The sequence below is a fragment of the Marmota marmota genome, unplaced genomic scaffold (genome assembly GCF_001458135.2).
Source record: "Marmota marmota marmota unplaced genomic scaffold, marMar, whole genome shotgun sequence".
Taxonomy (NCBI): domain Eukaryota; kingdom Metazoa; phylum Chordata; class Mammalia; order Rodentia; family Sciuridae; genus Marmota; species Marmota marmota.
Window position 1 is genome coordinate 11794056 of NW_025999942.1, and position 17971 is coordinate 11812026.

At 40.9% G+C, this 17971-nt stretch overlaps 1 protein-coding gene and 1 pseudogene across 1 annotated transcript; one reads left to right on the forward strand and one right to left on the reverse strand.

Annotated features, from left to right (window-relative positions):
- Positions 1 to 3235: 3235 nt before the first annotated feature.
- On the forward strand, positions 3236 to 4280 carry LOC107153321 (olfactory receptor 2W3-like). The gene has a single exon (XM_015498840.2). It carries the CDS (start codon positions 3236 to 3238, stop codon positions 4178 to 4180), a length of 945 nt encoding a protein of 314 aa, XP_015354326.1. The 3' UTR covers positions 4181 to 4280.
- A 3043-nt stretch (positions 4281 to 7323) lies between these two features.
- LOC107153289 lies at positions 7324 to 14435 on the reverse strand (annotated as a pseudogene).
- Between the last annotated feature and the right edge of the window lie 3536 nt (positions 14436 to 17971).

Below are 17971 nucleotides of genomic sequence, written 5' to 3' on the forward strand. Positions count from 1 at the left end.
TCATAATTGTGTGGTTTGCAAAGATTATACACCATCAGTTAAACATTGAGTCAATCTATGTGCAAATCTTAAGTGTGCAATAGCATAAGAATTTTTTTTTAAGTTGTCAGTTAAAAAATTCTACTTTTCCTTGGAACAAGTATATTTTACTCATTCATTTTGAATGAAACTGAATTTGACCATATTTTTTGAAGTGCAGACAGTGGTTGCTAGTGAAGTGTCACTTTTTGTGTGTACTGGGTGTTTCATTGTGGACTAGAGAGACCATGTTTTCCCAGGAGTGCAGGAGAAGGAGCCCAGTGAGGCTCAGCCTTCACCAGGAAGCCATCCCATTGAAACTGAGGCACCAGAGTCTTTAAATGGCCCAGAAAAATCACACTCTTTTGTTTGAATTCTATTTTGCACGGATTGTTTTAAGGCTAAGTGATTAAGAGGTTACTGTCTGGAGCCCAAAAGCAATGATCTTATAAAGTCACAGTGTGAAAAATACTACTAAAAAGTGTTCAACTCAGAGATTTTTTAGGTTGTCTGTTTCAGGTGTTCCTAAGAAATAGCTTGATGGCTTAGGGATGTGTTTCTCCTTTCATATCTTTGTAACATGCATGATTGACAAATTGTATAATTTTAATTAAAAGCTTTTCAAAGAAGTTCTGGGACTTTCTAACCACCACCTCCATGTGAGGTGGCAGGGAATCCTTGTGCATTTCTGCAAACCAATCTCCAATATCTTAAATATTCCATTTCTACAAAAAATTTTGGAAGAGTTTTTGAAAGCACTTATATAAATCTATTGCTGTGATTTTTAAATTGAGCATTTTATAAAGTGAAAGACAACTGGTATGCCACTTGTCTGGAAGAAGAGATCTTTCCAGACCTCATCTTCTTGTCCAAAGTTGTGGCTTGGTGCAGGCAGGGAAGTATATGCCCTCAATCAGCCACTGAGCTGCTAGGCAGTGTCTGCCCAGCCAAGTGAACCCAATGTCAAGCTGAGAAGAGGATGTGAGCACACCTCATCTGTTCTTTCCAGGTAGGTGTGTGATGTGAGTGCTTACCTAGTGTACATCTTTTTGCATGTGTGCTTACCTCTTTGCCTGGATTCTGACTCTAATGAGCTGTGCTCATTACCCAGGTATCTAGTGACATCTGCAGAAAGGACATCAAGGCAAGAATATTATATTTATCTGGTGCCACATAGAGTTAATTTTGCTCAGTGGGCACAGGCTCCACAGTGTGACAGATGAGGGCTTGTTAGACAGTGTGGCCTCCACCTGAGGTGGCATGCCCTGAGGGCCACTGCATTCTCATCTGTGTGTCAAGCATGCCTTTTTCCTCTGAATTTGACCTCAAATTTCACAAGTGCACTTTATGTTTCAATACATCAGCAATGCTCTTGGAAAAAGGCAATGTTGTAGTATAGGTCAACATTCTCAAAATAGCCAACACCATGGGATTTTTACCCAGTTTTGCTAAAATAAATTATTTTGTGTGTTTTTCTGCTCCCTGGCAGGTCTAGGAATTGTGCACTGTACCATTGTCCCGGCTACTTTCAACCGACTGGTGACATCAGGGAGGCAGAAGACACCACAGTGAGTGCTGGCTCTGTCCACTGTACCAGCACCCTGGCTGCAACCAACTACCTAAGGGCCTAAATCAATAGGAAAGGGATTTCTAGGAAAAGCAGAATTCGGAGCTTGGGAGGTCAGCATGCACAATGTGTGTGATGGTAGGAGCATCAGCTGAGGCTCTCTTTAGACCCTTCACTACAATGCCAATCACTTATTGGCTGTCAGTTTGTGAGGTCTTCAGTGCTCAGCTTGTCCAACTCTACCGTGGCCTGCTGAAGTATTAAAATTGTGTCTTACTCCCTGTCCAAGCTCTGCGGTGCTGGTCACAGGCTTTAAGTGGGTGTCATTTTAATTTGTTCCACTCAGACTGAGAGTCTGAGCCATGACCTAATGGAGCAGAACGGTGACTACTGTTCACTTCCGGGTTGGAGGTACTGTGTCTGACCTAGGATGATGGTGAATGTGGAACCATAGAATCTGTGTCAGTTTTGGTTTCCTTTCATGGGAGCTATGGTTTAGAATTTCACCTAAAAAGGAAGCAATATGTGCACTGGGTGAAGAGGGTGAGGGGCTCCCTAGAATTGAGGACCCAGGAAGCTCCTCTCAGCACGTCATTACCTCCTCCAGGTAAGGTTCCATGTGCAGGGTGCCCTTCCTCTGGGGGTCTATAGGTGAGTTCCACTGCCCGGTGGGGAGAGGGTCACAGGAGTCAGGACTGCTGGTGCTCCTAGGGGTCTGTTTTTCCTGGTGGGAGTCAGAAACCTAACCAGGTAACCACCACACATGTTCCAGGGCTTTGAATTCTGTCCCCATTTATTAAGGGAGGAGAAGGACACGTTTTTCCCCACACCAGGGGTGGCTGAGGTCATTGCCCAGAGTCAGGCTCCCTGAGTTCCTCTCCTGGGTGATGATGCCTGCTACAGTTTGCTTTGGTTTCCATTTCTCTCCTTTGCAAGTGGCAGGTTGTATGGTCTCTGTTTGTGAAAATATTGATACATTTTAATTTTATATAATATTTATGTATAATTTATGTTAGTAAATGATAAAAAGGTAGCATTACCAGCATGTATTTCATGCATTTATGACATTCTAAATGTTTCTTAAATTTGGGGGGTATTTATAGTCACATGCTTTTTCTTCAAGTTTTATCAAATGCTTGCAAATCTCCAAACATGTTTCCAATGCATTTACTAAAAAAAAAATTTTTGTAGAAGTTTACCCATGTAGTTCAAACCCGTGATGTTCAAGGATGAGCTGCCTTTGCTATTTCCTAAATCTTGACAGGGGGTTCTTTGGAGTGTTCTTTTGTGCCTCTGAGCTCAGAAACTTGTGACTCTGGAAGAAGCAGAGGTTGGAGCTCGGCGGGTGTGTGACTTTTCTCTCTGGAATGACAGAGCACAGGGGTGGATACAGATGATGTCAGGCACGTTCCCTGGGGCAGACCAGCTCTGCCTCTCCACATGTGACATTTACTTATCACACCGGTGCCTCAGTTTCCTTTTCTATAATTTGGAGATAATAATCATAGCAGAGCCTCCACACCAGTGTTTAGGGCTTAGGTGAGTAAAAAAAACCTGCTCTGTGCTCCTCTAAGCCTGGCTAGGAGTCCATATTCCAGCATCAGCAGGTGCCACTACTGGTGTTGACACCTCTCCTCAAGTGCAGTAGAGATGGATGGGACCAATGGTAGCACCCAGAGCCACTTCATCCTCCTGGGTTTCTCTGACCGCCCCCACCTGGAGAGGGTCCTCTTTGTGGTCATCCTGGTAGCCTACCTGCTGACCCTGGTGGGCAACAGCACCATCATCCTGGTGTCTCGGCTGGACTCCCGGCTCCACACGCCCATGTACTTCTTCCTCACCCACCTGTCCTTCCTGGACCTCAGCTTCACCACCAGCTCCATCCCCCAGCTGCTCCACAACCTGAGTGGCCGTGACAAGACCATCAGCTATGTGGGCTGCGTGGTCCAGCTCTTCCTGTTCCTGGGCCTGGGTGGAGTGGAGTGTCTGCTGCTGGCCGTCATGGCCTATGACAGGTTCGTGGCCGTCTGCAAGCCCCTGCACTACATGACTATTATGCATCCACAACTCTGCTTGGGCTTGGTGTCAGTGGCCTGGGGCTGTGGAATGGCCAACTCCTTGGTTATGTCTCCAGTGACCCAACGATTACCCTGCTGTGGGCACAACAAGGTGGACCACTTCCTGTGTGAGATGCCAGCCCTGATCCGCATGGCCTGCGTCAACACAGTGGCCATAGAAGGCACTGTCTTTGTCCTGGCCGTGGGCATCGTGCTGTCTCCCCTGGTCTTCATCTTGGTGTCCTATGGCCACATCGTCAGGGCGGTGTTCAGAATCCAGTCGTCCTCAGGAAGACACAGAATCTTCAACACCTGTGGCTCCCACCTCACTGTGGTCTCCCTGTTCTATGGGAACATCATCTACATGTACATGCAGCCAGGAAGCAGGTCCTCCCAGGACCAGGGCAAGTTCCTCACCCTCTTCTACAACATCGTCACCCCCCTCCTGAACCCCCTGATCTACACCCTCAGAAACAAGGAGGTGAAGGGGGCACCGAGAAGGCTGCTGCTGGGGAACAGAAAGGGGGGTAAGGAGTGAGGCCCTGGACTGCGCGGCATCCAGCCTCAGGGTCAGCTGCAGTGGGGCCACTGCTGGCCTCTGAGCTGTGGAGCAGAACTGGTCTCAGCCTGGAGGTCTCAGCATCCTAGCAGGGCTGGCCTTCTGAAACCTGTTTATGAGAGAACAACACAGGGACTGTCACCCACACCCAGGTGTGCAGACATCACCCACCAGCTTGAACCAGGGCCTCACTGGAAGAAGCCCCTCTCTGAGTTCTGCTTCTGTAGCTTGTTGTTAGTTCACATAGTGCTCTCACATAGGCATTTTATCAAGAATCCCCCAGATCTCTCTGGGCTCTTGGTGTGAACCACTGTCTCTTCCTGGATGGCATCAAAGGCTGAGTTCAGTGTGGTTTGGTATTTTCTCTCCCATATTGCACCACAGGCTTACATGGGATCATGTTGTCTTTTTCTGTCCTTTATTAGGGAACAGATAGATGAGTATGGTCGGAACACAAGTTTAAGAGAATAAGTATAAAATAGGCCCACTGTGCTCACTGCACAAGCATTCTTTACCAAAAAGCAATTTCCCTGCAGCCCTGCCAGGCCTAAGTGGACAGAAAGTGTGGATTCCTCAGCAAACTACCTCTTATCTGCATGGAAATGCAGGTAGGAATTAGCATTAATGAGAGGAACCCAAGACACTTTGAAGGGAGTGACTTTTGTGACCCTTTTTCCATACCAGATTCTGAAAGATAAGGAAAATGTCTCCTAACCATAAACCTGTAAGAATGTGTAGTGAAGACTGCAATTAGACCTGGTCAGCATGGGCCAAGGTAACATAGGGTTGCCATGACAGTGGGAACCTGAAAGTCTGAGGTCACCCTGTTTTCAATCTAAAGTCAAGAGGCAGACCTGGGCTGGACTTTCTGGAAACTTCTCTGGGACCCCAATAAAACTGGAGTGCAGGAATGGTACACTGTCTCTCTCCTCTGAGTGGACAAAGTCTCTCACTTGAGAGTTTCCCCTTCCTTGTTTTCCTAACCCTTCAGTGAACTCATGCCTGTTACTCTGACTGACATGTCTGAAACCTTTCTGACATGATCACAGAGTCAGGTTTTGAAGGGAGTCTTTCCTGTGCCTCAGTTTCCCTGAAGGCCCTATACCTGTAATATCTTCATCCCCAAATTTGGTCATTGTCCCTGATTCATTGTCCTTGGTAATTTTCTTGATTCATTTCTGGATTAACACTCTGGATTCATGAAGATTTTCACAATGACATTGAATTTTGGCTCATTTACATCTTGAACCATGATGATTTTGTAGTTGTGTTTTAATTTTGCTTGTGAGAAGCACTTGGTGTTTGCCAGGTTCCCACCTGGTGCTCAGTTCATCTCACCTCTGTGCTTGTGAGAGGCCAGTGTGACTGGCATCCTTTCCAGTGTACCCACTTGGTGTTTGAGATGTGGAGGTTGCATCAGGAGATTTGTTCAGGAGAAGAGAACCAGGATTTACTCAGGGCCTCTCTGACTCCAATTTCTGAGGTTCCTACTGCACAGCAAATTTTCAAAGTAAAAAGGTCCTTCAGCCTTTGACAGGTAGAGACTCTCCCCAGGGCTCCTCCACTTGCTGTGCACCCACATTCCCTGAGCTGGGAGGCACACTCTGATTCAGGGGGTCCTGGGAGGACTGAGGGTCAGCACTTCCCTCATCCCCCAGTTGACACTCACTCCTGGGACTCAGGTTGCATTTTGAAGACCTAGGGGCAGGTCACCTTTGCCCTGAGGGCAGATACCTTTAGGGAAGAGCCAGGACAACATCACAGACCTGGGAAAGGAGGTGGGAGAAGGTGACACAGGCTCCTCTGCCACCATAGCCCTTCTCAGCCCTGTGCCTCCCATACCTCCTTGGCCTGTGCAGTCCCCACCCCACCTCTCATTTCCTCCTTTCCACCCCACAAGTCACCAGCCCCAGGGTGGGAGTAGTGGAAGCAAACCAGAGCTCCCTGAATGGGATTGCAAGGCTTCAGGGGAACCCAGGTGTGAATATGCAAAGGATTAAGGGTGTGGCCAGGCTGAGGGTGAATGGGCAACTGGGGCTCCCTGTGAGACCCTCCCCAGAATGAAACCCAGGAATCCTGCTGGAGCTGAGCCAGCCCTGGGAGGGGTTACTGGGAACCAGGAAGAGCTCCCTGGACCCCTGGGGAACTCTCCTCTTTTTGGAAGGAGCTCACTGGTGCTCTGAGTGGACTCCATGCTCCTTGTTCCCAGGCATCTGGGAATGTCCAAACTTTCTGCTTCCAAAGTATGTTCCTGAAAGAACAAACATCACCAATTTTTGACCTTGTAGACTGGATTGTTTTTCCTTCTTGGAATTTTGGAAGCAGAAACAAGACTAAGTTCCAATTGAGCAGCCAAAGACGCTTTTACTCTTTCTCCAAGAGATGAAGAGGTGCTCACTGAGGACAGTATGTCCCTGAATATGCCTCAATTTTCTGCCCCCTCATTTTGTTTATCACCCTTTGACATCTTCATCAAGCTTTCTTTTGGTGGTCTTGGTGTTTGGTTGCCAGGGTGACTGGGTTGTGGTAGCTTCTGTGATAAGTGAGGGTCCAGTCCACCAGGCAGGAAAGGGTCTGAACTTGAAAAGCTGGTTTTTCTCAGGGTTGTGACTATGGGCTGTGGAAGGTGTGACTCACCAGGCCCCACCCTCTCCCTCCCTGAAGGAGAAGACTTTGAGTCTCCCAGAAACCCTGTGATTATTTGGACAGTGGCCTACTGTGTTTGTGGGTCACTAGAAGAGTTTATAGTCCATGTTGCTGGGACTTGGGGGCTAGTATGAATTACACACAGAATTGACAAAATAGAAGCAAAACAAAGTCTACAACAATAATAATTTTATGTGAAGCATGTAGATGTGGTAACATATCAACATCAGTATGAATATTAGAACATTAACTAATATATAAGCACATATCATATATATGATAACTTATAATGACATAAATTATGGTTAATATCTATATCATTCATATTAACATGGATTTTAATGTATTCCATTAAACTCATTAATTATTTTTATATTTGTTTATAATGATCACTATATTAAATTAATTTTACTAATAAACATCTTACTAGAAATTAATTACATATGTGAAATCACATCATAATTCTCTTGGTCATCTCTGCTCCAGAGTGTGCTAGTCAGCATGGAGCAACATAACAGAGAGAAGCAGGTGATGAACCCAGCCTAATTCCACCTTAAGATTGGGAGCTGTCTTGTCACAAAGTCATGAAAATTTAATTTCTGTTTTACTATAAATTATTGCAATTTCTAAACTTGTTTGGAATTCCTGCCCATGACTTGAACTCTCCCATGCCTGGCTTTCCCTGCCCATATAACAACCCTCTCTGAAACCTTAGTGGCAATTGATAAATCCTGGCTCCCCTTGACCAGATAACAACCCTTCTGAAACCTCAGCAGCACCTCATAAATTCTGATGTTGGGATCTGAGTTTATTCCCCACTTTGAAATATCATGCCGTGCAGATCACTAACCTGCTATCTGCTTTTGTATTATGCTTGTCAAAATCTTGTTAACTATAAGTTCTCAAGATACCTCCCCTTTGCAATTTTTTGTGCTATAAAACCTGTTTCCTGAAGAGCTGGGGGCTGCTCTCTAGCCCACGTTAAGAGAGACAGCCACTGATCAGCTCTCTTTGTGTACACAAATACAAGTTTGCTTTAATTGATTTAAAATTGGAGTCGGTGGTCTTTTCTTTGCATCAGGGTTCAACACAGGGACAGTCATGCTCATTTCTTCCTGGGGTTGAACACTTCACATACTCTTCCTGTGGCCCCCAGGACCTCCTTGTCCCTCAGGCTGTAGGTGATGTGATTGCACATTGGGAGTGATAATGGTGTAGAAGACAGCTAGATTCTCATGCTCTGCTGATAAGCCAAGACTCCTGGGCCTGAAGAAGCCAGAATTAGATAGGCAGATAAGCAAGGATCAGATCCAGAGAATGGAGAACTTGAAATGTTAATTCCTTCAGAGCCCTTCCTCCTCCTCTTATCAATAACCTGCCTCTGCTCCAACCTATTGCTAAGGTAACCTGTCCAAGGGATTGTCACTCCATACAGGGAGTTGTTAATTACACCCCTTTCCTGACTGAATCACTCCTCCCTGGCCCCACCAACCCACCTGTTTCCCACTTTAGAATTATAGCTATCTCAAGGAACCTGCAAGCTAGGACAGGAAAGAGTAACCCCACAGGAAAATACCCTCTACCCCAGACCACAAGGCAACTCAGAGGCTACCTAGGGATACTGGATCCTACAGGCTTTAGATTTCTGGGAATGGGGAAATGGCTAAGCCTCTTTACAGCCTCATTAAAGGAATTCTACACCAAGTAACAATTGCCCTGATATGGGAACCAAAACATTGTAAAAGTTTCCAGACATTGAAAAGGGGACTTACTTCAAGACCCTGTGCTCAACTTACCTATAAAGCAAAATTTAACCTGTTTGTCACTGAGAGAGGAGGAATAGCCCTAGGAATGTCACACAAGAGAATGGACCCACTCAACAGACAGTAGCTTATCTCAGTAAGCAGCTTAACATAGTAGCTTTGGTCTCAAAAATAATGGAAAATAAGGTATCATCATTTTTGACATCCAGACCTGTGGGTTACCAACTAGCAAAAATGGTTAAAATGCCTTGGACATGAGGTTTCTGCTCAGAATAGTGGTTTTCCTGAGCTCTTTCCAGGTCTTAGCCAGGACTTACATTGAAATGTAAATGGAAGAAGACTGCAGGTTTAGTAGGAGCCTAGTCTGAGGCCCAAGGGGGGAAAAAGGAAAAAGTGTCTTTTACCTGAACTTTTACTAGACTAAACCAAAAGGTTAATTGTACAGTAATTTAATAAAATAGTTACCAGCCGTGTCTTTTTTTTTTTTTAGGTAGGAGTCTTAATTTTTCTTAGATTCTGTATTTTTTAGCTCATAATTTTGATTCTACAAACCTAAAATTAGAGTTTTTGTGATCAGTCCTATTTTTTATTCAACCAAAGAGGTTTTTAAAATTTATGTATTTATTTATTTAAACATCTATAACATCACAAGGGAGTATTCACCTGGGGAAACTACAAGGCTTTCACTTTTGGTGTGTGTGCATACTGTGTATTGTGTTGTCTGTCCACATGTGTGTGCATCCATACATTATGAATAGATAGATAAGGAGTGCTCATAAATTTATAAAAAGGATCCAAATACCTTAATTCACATGATTTAAGAAGGTTCAGTTTAGATTGGGTAAACAAATAAAAGTAAAGATATCTTTGAAATTACTTAACCACAAGTCTCTCTAGTTGTTCAAGGAACTAATAAAATGTTGATATTTATAAAAGTTAAATATCCATTGTTTCTGGGACTTTTCTTCAACAAGGGAGAGATGGCTAATACTGATCAATACACTTGTCTGATATTTTGGTAAAAATAAGTAAGTTAATTTTGAGTTAGGATTTCTCATAAATGTGTTTGTTAGACATCTGATTAATTTACAAGGTTAAAATGTCAACTGTTGAATTATAACATCAAGTACTCTTAACTCCTTAAATTCCCCTGAGTAGCATTATTGGTGTTTTTACAAATTGAACAATAAAAAAAGAGTTTAAAATTGCTTTGTCATCACTGAAAACAAGATTACTAACAGTTTAAAGTCCCAACAGATATAATTCTATTTAAGGGAATTGCATATATTTTCATAACATGGTAAACAGTTGTGATTCTGTATACAAAAGGGACCCTAAAATTTCAACTGTGTTTTTAATTAGAGTACTGTAAATAACATAAAGTATTTCTTCTCATTAAAATGGAGTCTAAATTCAGAAATTTACAAGGAATTTTTCAAATTGTGAACAGAAAAGGAGGTTAACAGATGGGAAAGAGAAATTAAAAGGTTCTAGATATGAAAACTATATTCAATAGAAGGAAAAGTAGGTGTTTGGGGGTAAGAAAATCATCATTTGATGAAATAAACAAAAAGAGTCTAAGTAAGTGATAAAGAACATCTTGTAAATAAAGAGCAAATTTCAACAAGTTTGTATGATACTAAGTTGGTTATTTACATATATGGAACAATCATTCAAACCTATTTAAGTTTTTTCCCTAAGGTCAAATGTTGATATATTGATACAAACTAAAGATTAATCTATATGTTAAAGTGACAAGAAATTTCTTAAAACATTAATTTACTAGCATGGTGTCTGTTAAGTTCTATTTTTTAGAACATAAAGTTTTAAAGAAATTAAGATTCATACAACTCTGGTTAAACAATTGTTATTTTGGAATATTGCACTTTTACAAAGTCTAGATTTTTTTTAAAAAGTTAACTTGGTTAATATAAAAACATCAATGTAATTGTAGTGCTATTACTCCTCTTTGTATATTAACTGTGTTCATATCTTCCAGATATACAAGTGTTTAATGTAGAAGAATTGAATATATATATATATAATCAAGCTGGTGTTCTCCAAATTAAAGTTGTATGGTAATTTTAGACTTATAAGGATTACAAATTTTATTGGGGATTTATTTATATGGCTTACTGATCTATAACTGGACTTGTTATCAATAAGATGCATAAAGTTTTATGTTAACTCTTACACTGGTGTAAAATTTCAATATATTTTGAAGCAAATTAGAGCCTAATCAATTTAAAGGTTAATATTGTTAAACATAAAAGCATTTTGCTACTTCTCTACAAAAAAGGTTAAAAGCTCTCAGCTTTTCTTTAATTTACCTTTTAAATGTAATATATTTTTCTAGCTAAAATTCATGTAGACTCAAAAAACAATATATGTAAACTTTATAAAATGATATTTAAGAAGCAAAAATCAGCTTCAAAACTACAACACTTAAGATTTATGAAGAGCCCACCTTACCTGAGATAAGGCTCTGCCCACCCACCTTATTACACAGCAGAATGACTCCAAAGTCGGCCACACTTCAGTTAATTGAAATTGTGTTAAAAGGATTGATTTTTGTTGTAAGAATTACTGTGGTCTCAAACAGGGGATTGTAAGGTCAGGCACTGGTGATCAAAATGAAGCAGATTAAAGGCAGCTGAACAAGGTTTTATTGATATTCACTCCTGGGCAAGACCCTCCAGTCCAACAGAGCAGGTCTGGGGGACTCATGCCCAGGCTCAGCCAGATTGGAATTTTATTGAGTGTAGGGCAGGAAGGGAGGAATTGGGACAGGAAAGGGAGGTTGTTCAAGTCCCTTGTCCTCCTGGGGTTGGTTAAGGAATCTTGCTGAAATCTGTGTCCTTCCAGGGTTGATCAGGAGACCCCGCTGATTGACAGATGGTTATATGAGGCATGATCACTGCGTGTCTATTGGCACCTGATTGCTTGTTCTTTCACACACACAGTTTGCCTGATGCTTTTGTTCCCTTAGCCACCTCAAATTGACCTAAAAAGGATATAATGTATAACTCAGCAAAAATTCAAGATAGCTATTATATGATCTAAATATGTTTTTACATTTGTTAATTTCATTTTGCATTCTCTTTATAAATGATGTAACTGTTGCCTTTTAATATTTTGCAGAGGTATTGCTTCAAGAACACACAACCTGGATTAATTTAAGATAATAAACCACACCTTCAGGACACATAGGAAAATACAGACCCCAATTAATAAAAGGGGTCAATGACTGTAAGATTATAGACATTGAAGTTAAAGCCCAGTACTCTTACTTTAAGATGGGTGAAACTGACTTGCTGGATCTTTAAGATGAGGACTTAAAAATTAGAGTTAAATTAAAAGGGCCAAGAAATCCAATATTTGGCTCTTGTACTCTAAATCAGTCTGAATCCAGGGAACAAGGGAACTTCTCTGAAGAGCTTTGCAACTCTGGGCCACACAACCTCCTGATCAGGGAGATTAATGTGACCACTGGAGAACAAAAAGCCAATTGGTGCACTTGCTATGAAGAGGACGAGGGTCATTGGAGAAGGTAGACATCTATGATACTTCCAAGAGAACTCACATGGTCAGCAAGAATGTGAACCATTCTAGCACAAATGGCACTAACAGAGATAAGAAGCTGCTCTCAAGATTCACAATAGTGACTCCCATGGAAACTCACCTGACTCTTAACAGTAGGTAGGAAGTAAATTTTGACCAGCATGATTTTAAATACCTAGCAAAAACAGTTAAACCAAAACACAGCCATTTCTTGGCATTAAAAAAAAGAAAGAAAGAAAGTTAAATGTAACTTAAGATATATACACTTGTGTTACCCCCAAGAATAAGTAAAACTGGAAGCTACAAAAGATTACAAGAGATTCTTAGGAAGAATGCCTGATAACTATCAAGAGAAATTACCAGAGTCAGAAGTTTTTAGTTAGTTTAAGGCCTATAGATATTCCTAACCTACACAGGTAAGCTTAATAGATCCCTTTATTTCTGTTACTTAGGGATAGTATGATTATCTAGCCCTAAGTAACAGAAATAAAGGGATCTCTACTAAACATAGAAGTCATACAAGTAGAAAGACTTTACAAAATTAAATGACATTGAGTAACTTAAATACATCTTAAAGGGTAAACCTCTGTGACATTAAAAGTTAAATGTTGTGCTTTAATTCCTGATAACACATAATGTTAAAGATTTACATTCCAAAATAAAGGCCTTGTCCTCTCCAGTCTAGTTATGGAGAAAACCTAACCCTCAAACCTCTGGGTGAAAGACCTTCTATTATTTTCATGATATTCATTGACATGTTCCAGATGTTGCAACATTTATTTTGTATTAATCTCATTTTAGTACTCATGTCTTTTTGTTTATCTCGTATAGAAGCACCTGCCCTGAAATAACTTTACAAACTGTTCTTCCCCAAACAGACTTCAATTCAACCTGACTTCTAAAATGAAACTTTAAACTGCTTGCGGCAATTCACATCATCCCTCTCAGCTCAAAGCAGCCAGATGATCATTGTCCCTTTTCCTCACAGCAGTAAGGAGTTTCTAAAATTAGAGGGGAAAATGAAGCCAGAATTTGGTATATAGGCAAGAGTCAGATTCTACAGGATGGAGGAATTGAAATGTTAATTCCTACAGAGCCCTTTATCCAACCTTATCAAGAACCTGCCCCTGCTCCAACCTATTGCTAAGGTAACCTATCCCAGGAATTGTCACTCCCTACAGGGAGTTACTAATTACATGTCCTTCTTGTCCAGATCACTCTTCCATGGCCCCTCCAGACTGGCTTCCCACCTTTTGGCCATCCCACCAAGCATTTCCTGGGCCTAGTCACATAACAAGAAGGAAAAGGGGGAAGAGGGTAGAACAAAGGAAGCCTAGGACACACAAAAAGGAAAAACACCCTTACTTCTTGCCATACCAGGATACCAGCTATAGCCCCCTTCTCCCTCCTGGAGAAGTCTGTTACCCCCTTTTTAAGTAAACCCTGCTTTATATTCTTGTCTTGGTGCACTTCTCTAATGTTATAGTTCAACATCTGAAGGAGCAGAACTCATCACTTATAACTGGCAGTATCACTGAGATAAGTGTAAACAAAAGGTGTATGGTAAAGTGCCACCAGAGTTAAATGTGTGGCACACATGGTGAAGGCCTTTCTTATTCTGTCTTTTGAGTGCATATGGGAGACAGCAAAAAGGACCCATCCACAGGACACAGTGATGCCAAGGAAAGGAACAAGGAGAAACAGGCTTGTGCTCACAAACACCATGTGTCATAGACCCAGGTGTCCCCACAGGCCAAGGGCAACATGGCAGGAACTTCACAGAAGAAATGATTGATGGCCCTGGACCTGAAGTAAGGAAGATGAAGGGCATAAAATCATATTCCCACACATCATCTTACTCACATGTATAGGATGGTGGAGGGGAAAACAGATGGCCACAAAGTGGTCATAGGCCATGGAAGCCAGGATTAAATCTTCTGAGCTGGCCATGGTCAGGAATAAGAAGCTTTGCACACCAGAGCCCAGGAAGGAGATGCTCTTCTGTCCAGACAGGAAGTTGATGGCCATCTTGGGGACCATGGAGGAGATGTACATCAGGTCTCTGAGGGAGAGCTGGCTGAGGAGAAAGTACATGGGGGTCAGGAGCCGTGGGTACAAGAAGATGAGGGCAGTCATTCCTGAGTTCCCCAAACAGGCGAGAACAAACACAGAGATGATCAGGAGCAAGAGAAGTAGGCCAGTTTGGTTTTGGGTAACAACCCCAACAAAATGAAATCATTTGAAGTTTGGTTCTCTTTCTCCATAAAAATGCACTGCTTGAATAAAAATGAATTTAAAAAAACTAAGTAATAAATATGACAAAATAAGAGGAGAATAAAGGAAATTTAGTATATTAGCATTTGTTTAGAACAAATGGTTAATCCTACAGAGCTTTTGTTAAATGAATTTTTATGTAAGTATATGTATGACTCAGATAACAAATGTGTAATAGTAGCTTATATGATTTTATCTCTTTCTCCATTTTAATTGGTGTGTTACAGTTGTACAGAATGTACAGTTGTACATTTGTTGTTAAATATTTGTATAAGCACAAAGTATAGCCATAGGATATGGCTGGCATCACTCCCTAGAACTTCTCCCTGCCTTCTCTGCCTCTCTCCCCTTGATCCCTTTCTTCTACGGATCTCCCTATGATTTTTATGAGATTCCCATCCCTCTGTCTTTCATTTACTTTTCCTTCTATACCTTTCACATATGAGAGAAAACATATGACTTTTGAACTTCTCAGTTTTTTTTTTCACTTCACATAATGGTCTCCAGAGCTATCCATTTTCCTTCAATTGACATAGGTTATTTATTCTAAGGATGAATAAAAGTATTTTTTTGTTTGTATATGTATATTTTATTTGCTTATTTTTATTTGTATATGTACCACATTTTCTTTATCCATTCACCCATTGAGGGAAACCAAGGCTGGTTCTATAGTTTGAGAATTGTGAATTGTGCTGCCATAAACTTGGGTATGCATGTATCTTAGTAGTATAATGACTTTAATTTTTCAAGCTAAATACCAAGGAGTGGCACAGCTGAGTCATATGGTGTAGTTCCATGCCTACCCTTTTGAGGAACCTCCATACTGATTTCCATTGTGTTTTACTAATTTATAATCCCCCAAATATGAACATTTTCCTTTTCTGCCACATCTTCTCTATCATTTATTATTATTTATATTCTTGATGACTGTAATTCTGAGTGGCATGATGTAAAAGATCTCAGTGTAGTTTTGATTTGCATTTTTCTAATTGTTAATGATACAGAATAGAGGACACAGAGACAAAGACAGACACCTATAGTCATTCAATCCCTGACAAAGGTGCCAAAAACATACATTGGAAATAAGACAGGTTTTTCAAAAATTGGTGATAGAAAAACTTATTATTCATATGTAGAAAAATGAAAATGTATTCCTCACAGTTCTTGAAAGTGAACCCAAAATGGATCTAAGACCTAGGAATCAGACCCAAAACTGAAGCTTCTAGGAGAAAACATGGGGTCAACACTCTAGCATACAGGCACAGGCAATGACTTCTCAATAGGACCACTAAGGCTCAGAAAATAGTGCCCAGAGTCCATAAATGGCATGCCATCAAATCAAAACCTTTCTGCACAGAAAAGGAAACAATAAGGAATGTGAAGACAGAGCCTACAGAATGGGAGAAAATCTTTGCTAGGTACTCTTCTGAAAGAAGCTTAATATCTAGAATACATAAATAACTCACAAATTTTTTTTGGCAAAAAGTAAAATAGCTCAATTAATAAATGAGCAAATGAATAAAACAGACACTTTTGAAAAGAAGAAACACAAATGTCCAACAAATATGGGGAAAACTATCAATTGATTTTAATATTTGAATTGAGTATTACTTTCCTAGTTCTCTCTGGTCCCCATCTCAACTTCAAATATAATGAAATAACTGGGGGAGTCCTTCCTCAACACTGCTGGGCAGGAGCATTCCTCAGGACTATGAAGGAGTCTTTGCACCTGAGGAAGCAAGGATCCCTGCATTCCCACCACCTCAACTTAACACTGCATTTTTACCACAGATATGGCCTGTTTGGCTCAGAAAATTTCTTGTCCTTGACACTATGTACTTCATGACCTTACCTTTCACATCTTTGGTTTCTCATTTTCCCTCCCCACTGGTACTACTGCAGCTGAGTAAGCGAAAGTCTTCTCCCAGGTGCTGTGCTGCTCACCTCCTAAACAGAAGCTTCTCTGCTGGTCCTAAAGGTGGGTCACCATCCAAAGCATTGTTCTTGAACTGAAAAGGTATCATGTGACCTATAAGCTTCACCCTAATTATAACATTTTCTTTGGACATCGTCTTCTAATGAGGTTTCCATTTATGGATAACATAATATTTTTTTATCAAACATAGGTTTTCAGTACATTTTCATTTTCTTTTTCTAAGTAAATTACATATGATAAAGTTGACTGGACTAAATCATTTACAAGGTTTTTATTCTATTTTCACAATGGCAAGCTAGAACTAGAACATGGGTGTTGATAATGGAAACACAGACACACTTTCTTCTGTGTATAGGTGAAATTTGAAGATAACTTAAATGAAGTTTTCTTCACATTACCACATTTACTTTAATATGAATTTAGTCATTAAGGTTTTTATTTCCCATGTTTTAAGTAGAATTCGTGGATGTAAAGAATAAATTTTCAAATACAGGCATATCTGGGAACACACTTTGACATCACATTTCTAATCATTCCATGATATCACATTTCATAACTGGTGAATGATTTACTGTGTATGCTGTAAGTTATCCAATGCAATTTGTGTAATTTTTACTGTTCTCTAAGAGATTGTGCCTAATTACAAGCTTCAGACCTGGTCAAGGTGCATGGATCATAGGATGCTTGTTTCCCTCCCTGTCCTGCAGTTTAGTTTACAAGCTGCAGGCAGGAGCTGACTCTGCTGCTGAGCTGTTCACCTAGGAAGGAACCTGAGCAGAGGTGGCTTCCTGAATGTAGCTTACACAGGTGTTTCCTTTCTGGCTATTGTTTTTTTTCTCTCATTTATTCTCTCATCTATGCACATATTCGGATTCTGACATTTATTATATTTCCAAAATATGTGTTTGACTTCTTCAGTGTCAGTATGATTATCTGGTTTATACATTTGTGCCCTTCTATCCTAAAGAAATACTGAGGCCACATTCTATCCCACATATTAGTTTGAGTAGTTAACCTGGATTATTGATTTTTAACAGAAATAAACAACAATTAAGATTGCATTTTTATTATTCATATTTAGTAACTTGAAATCAACTCCTACTTTCTACTACTGTGAGTAACATGAATAAGTTTGTGATGGAGAGCTTATGATAAAAAAAAATGGGAATGTATTTTGGAGTTGTCTGGTAGGAACATACTAAGCATGACAAGTGTGTGACCAGGAACCCAGCTGAGCACAGACAGAGCCACTGGGCAGAAAGACAGACAAGATCCAGGCTCCTCTGCTTCCACCACTGACAGCAACAAACACTCATGACTCACAGAAAAGATGAACACAAGATCACCAGCACTGAGATCCACTCATCCATTCAGTAAGTGCTCAGGGTTCCTGCCTAATGGTCATGCTGCCAGCGGTGGACTGGCTTCTGTGGCTACAACACATGAGATTCCATGACCTGGAGTTAAAATTTAGAGTGTGGATACACAGTAGTTCATATGGGAAAGAGGAATCGAGCAGGAACAAAGGACAGAGGGAGATGTGGGCAGCAGCATTGAAGAAGCCACTCCGAGGTGGTGCTGTTGGGGCCC

Coding starts and splice junctions, on each gene's coding strand:
- LOC107153321 (XM_015498840.2), top strand. CDS start 3,236: ATGGATGGGACCAATGGTAGCACCCAGAGCCACTTCATCCTCCTGGGT.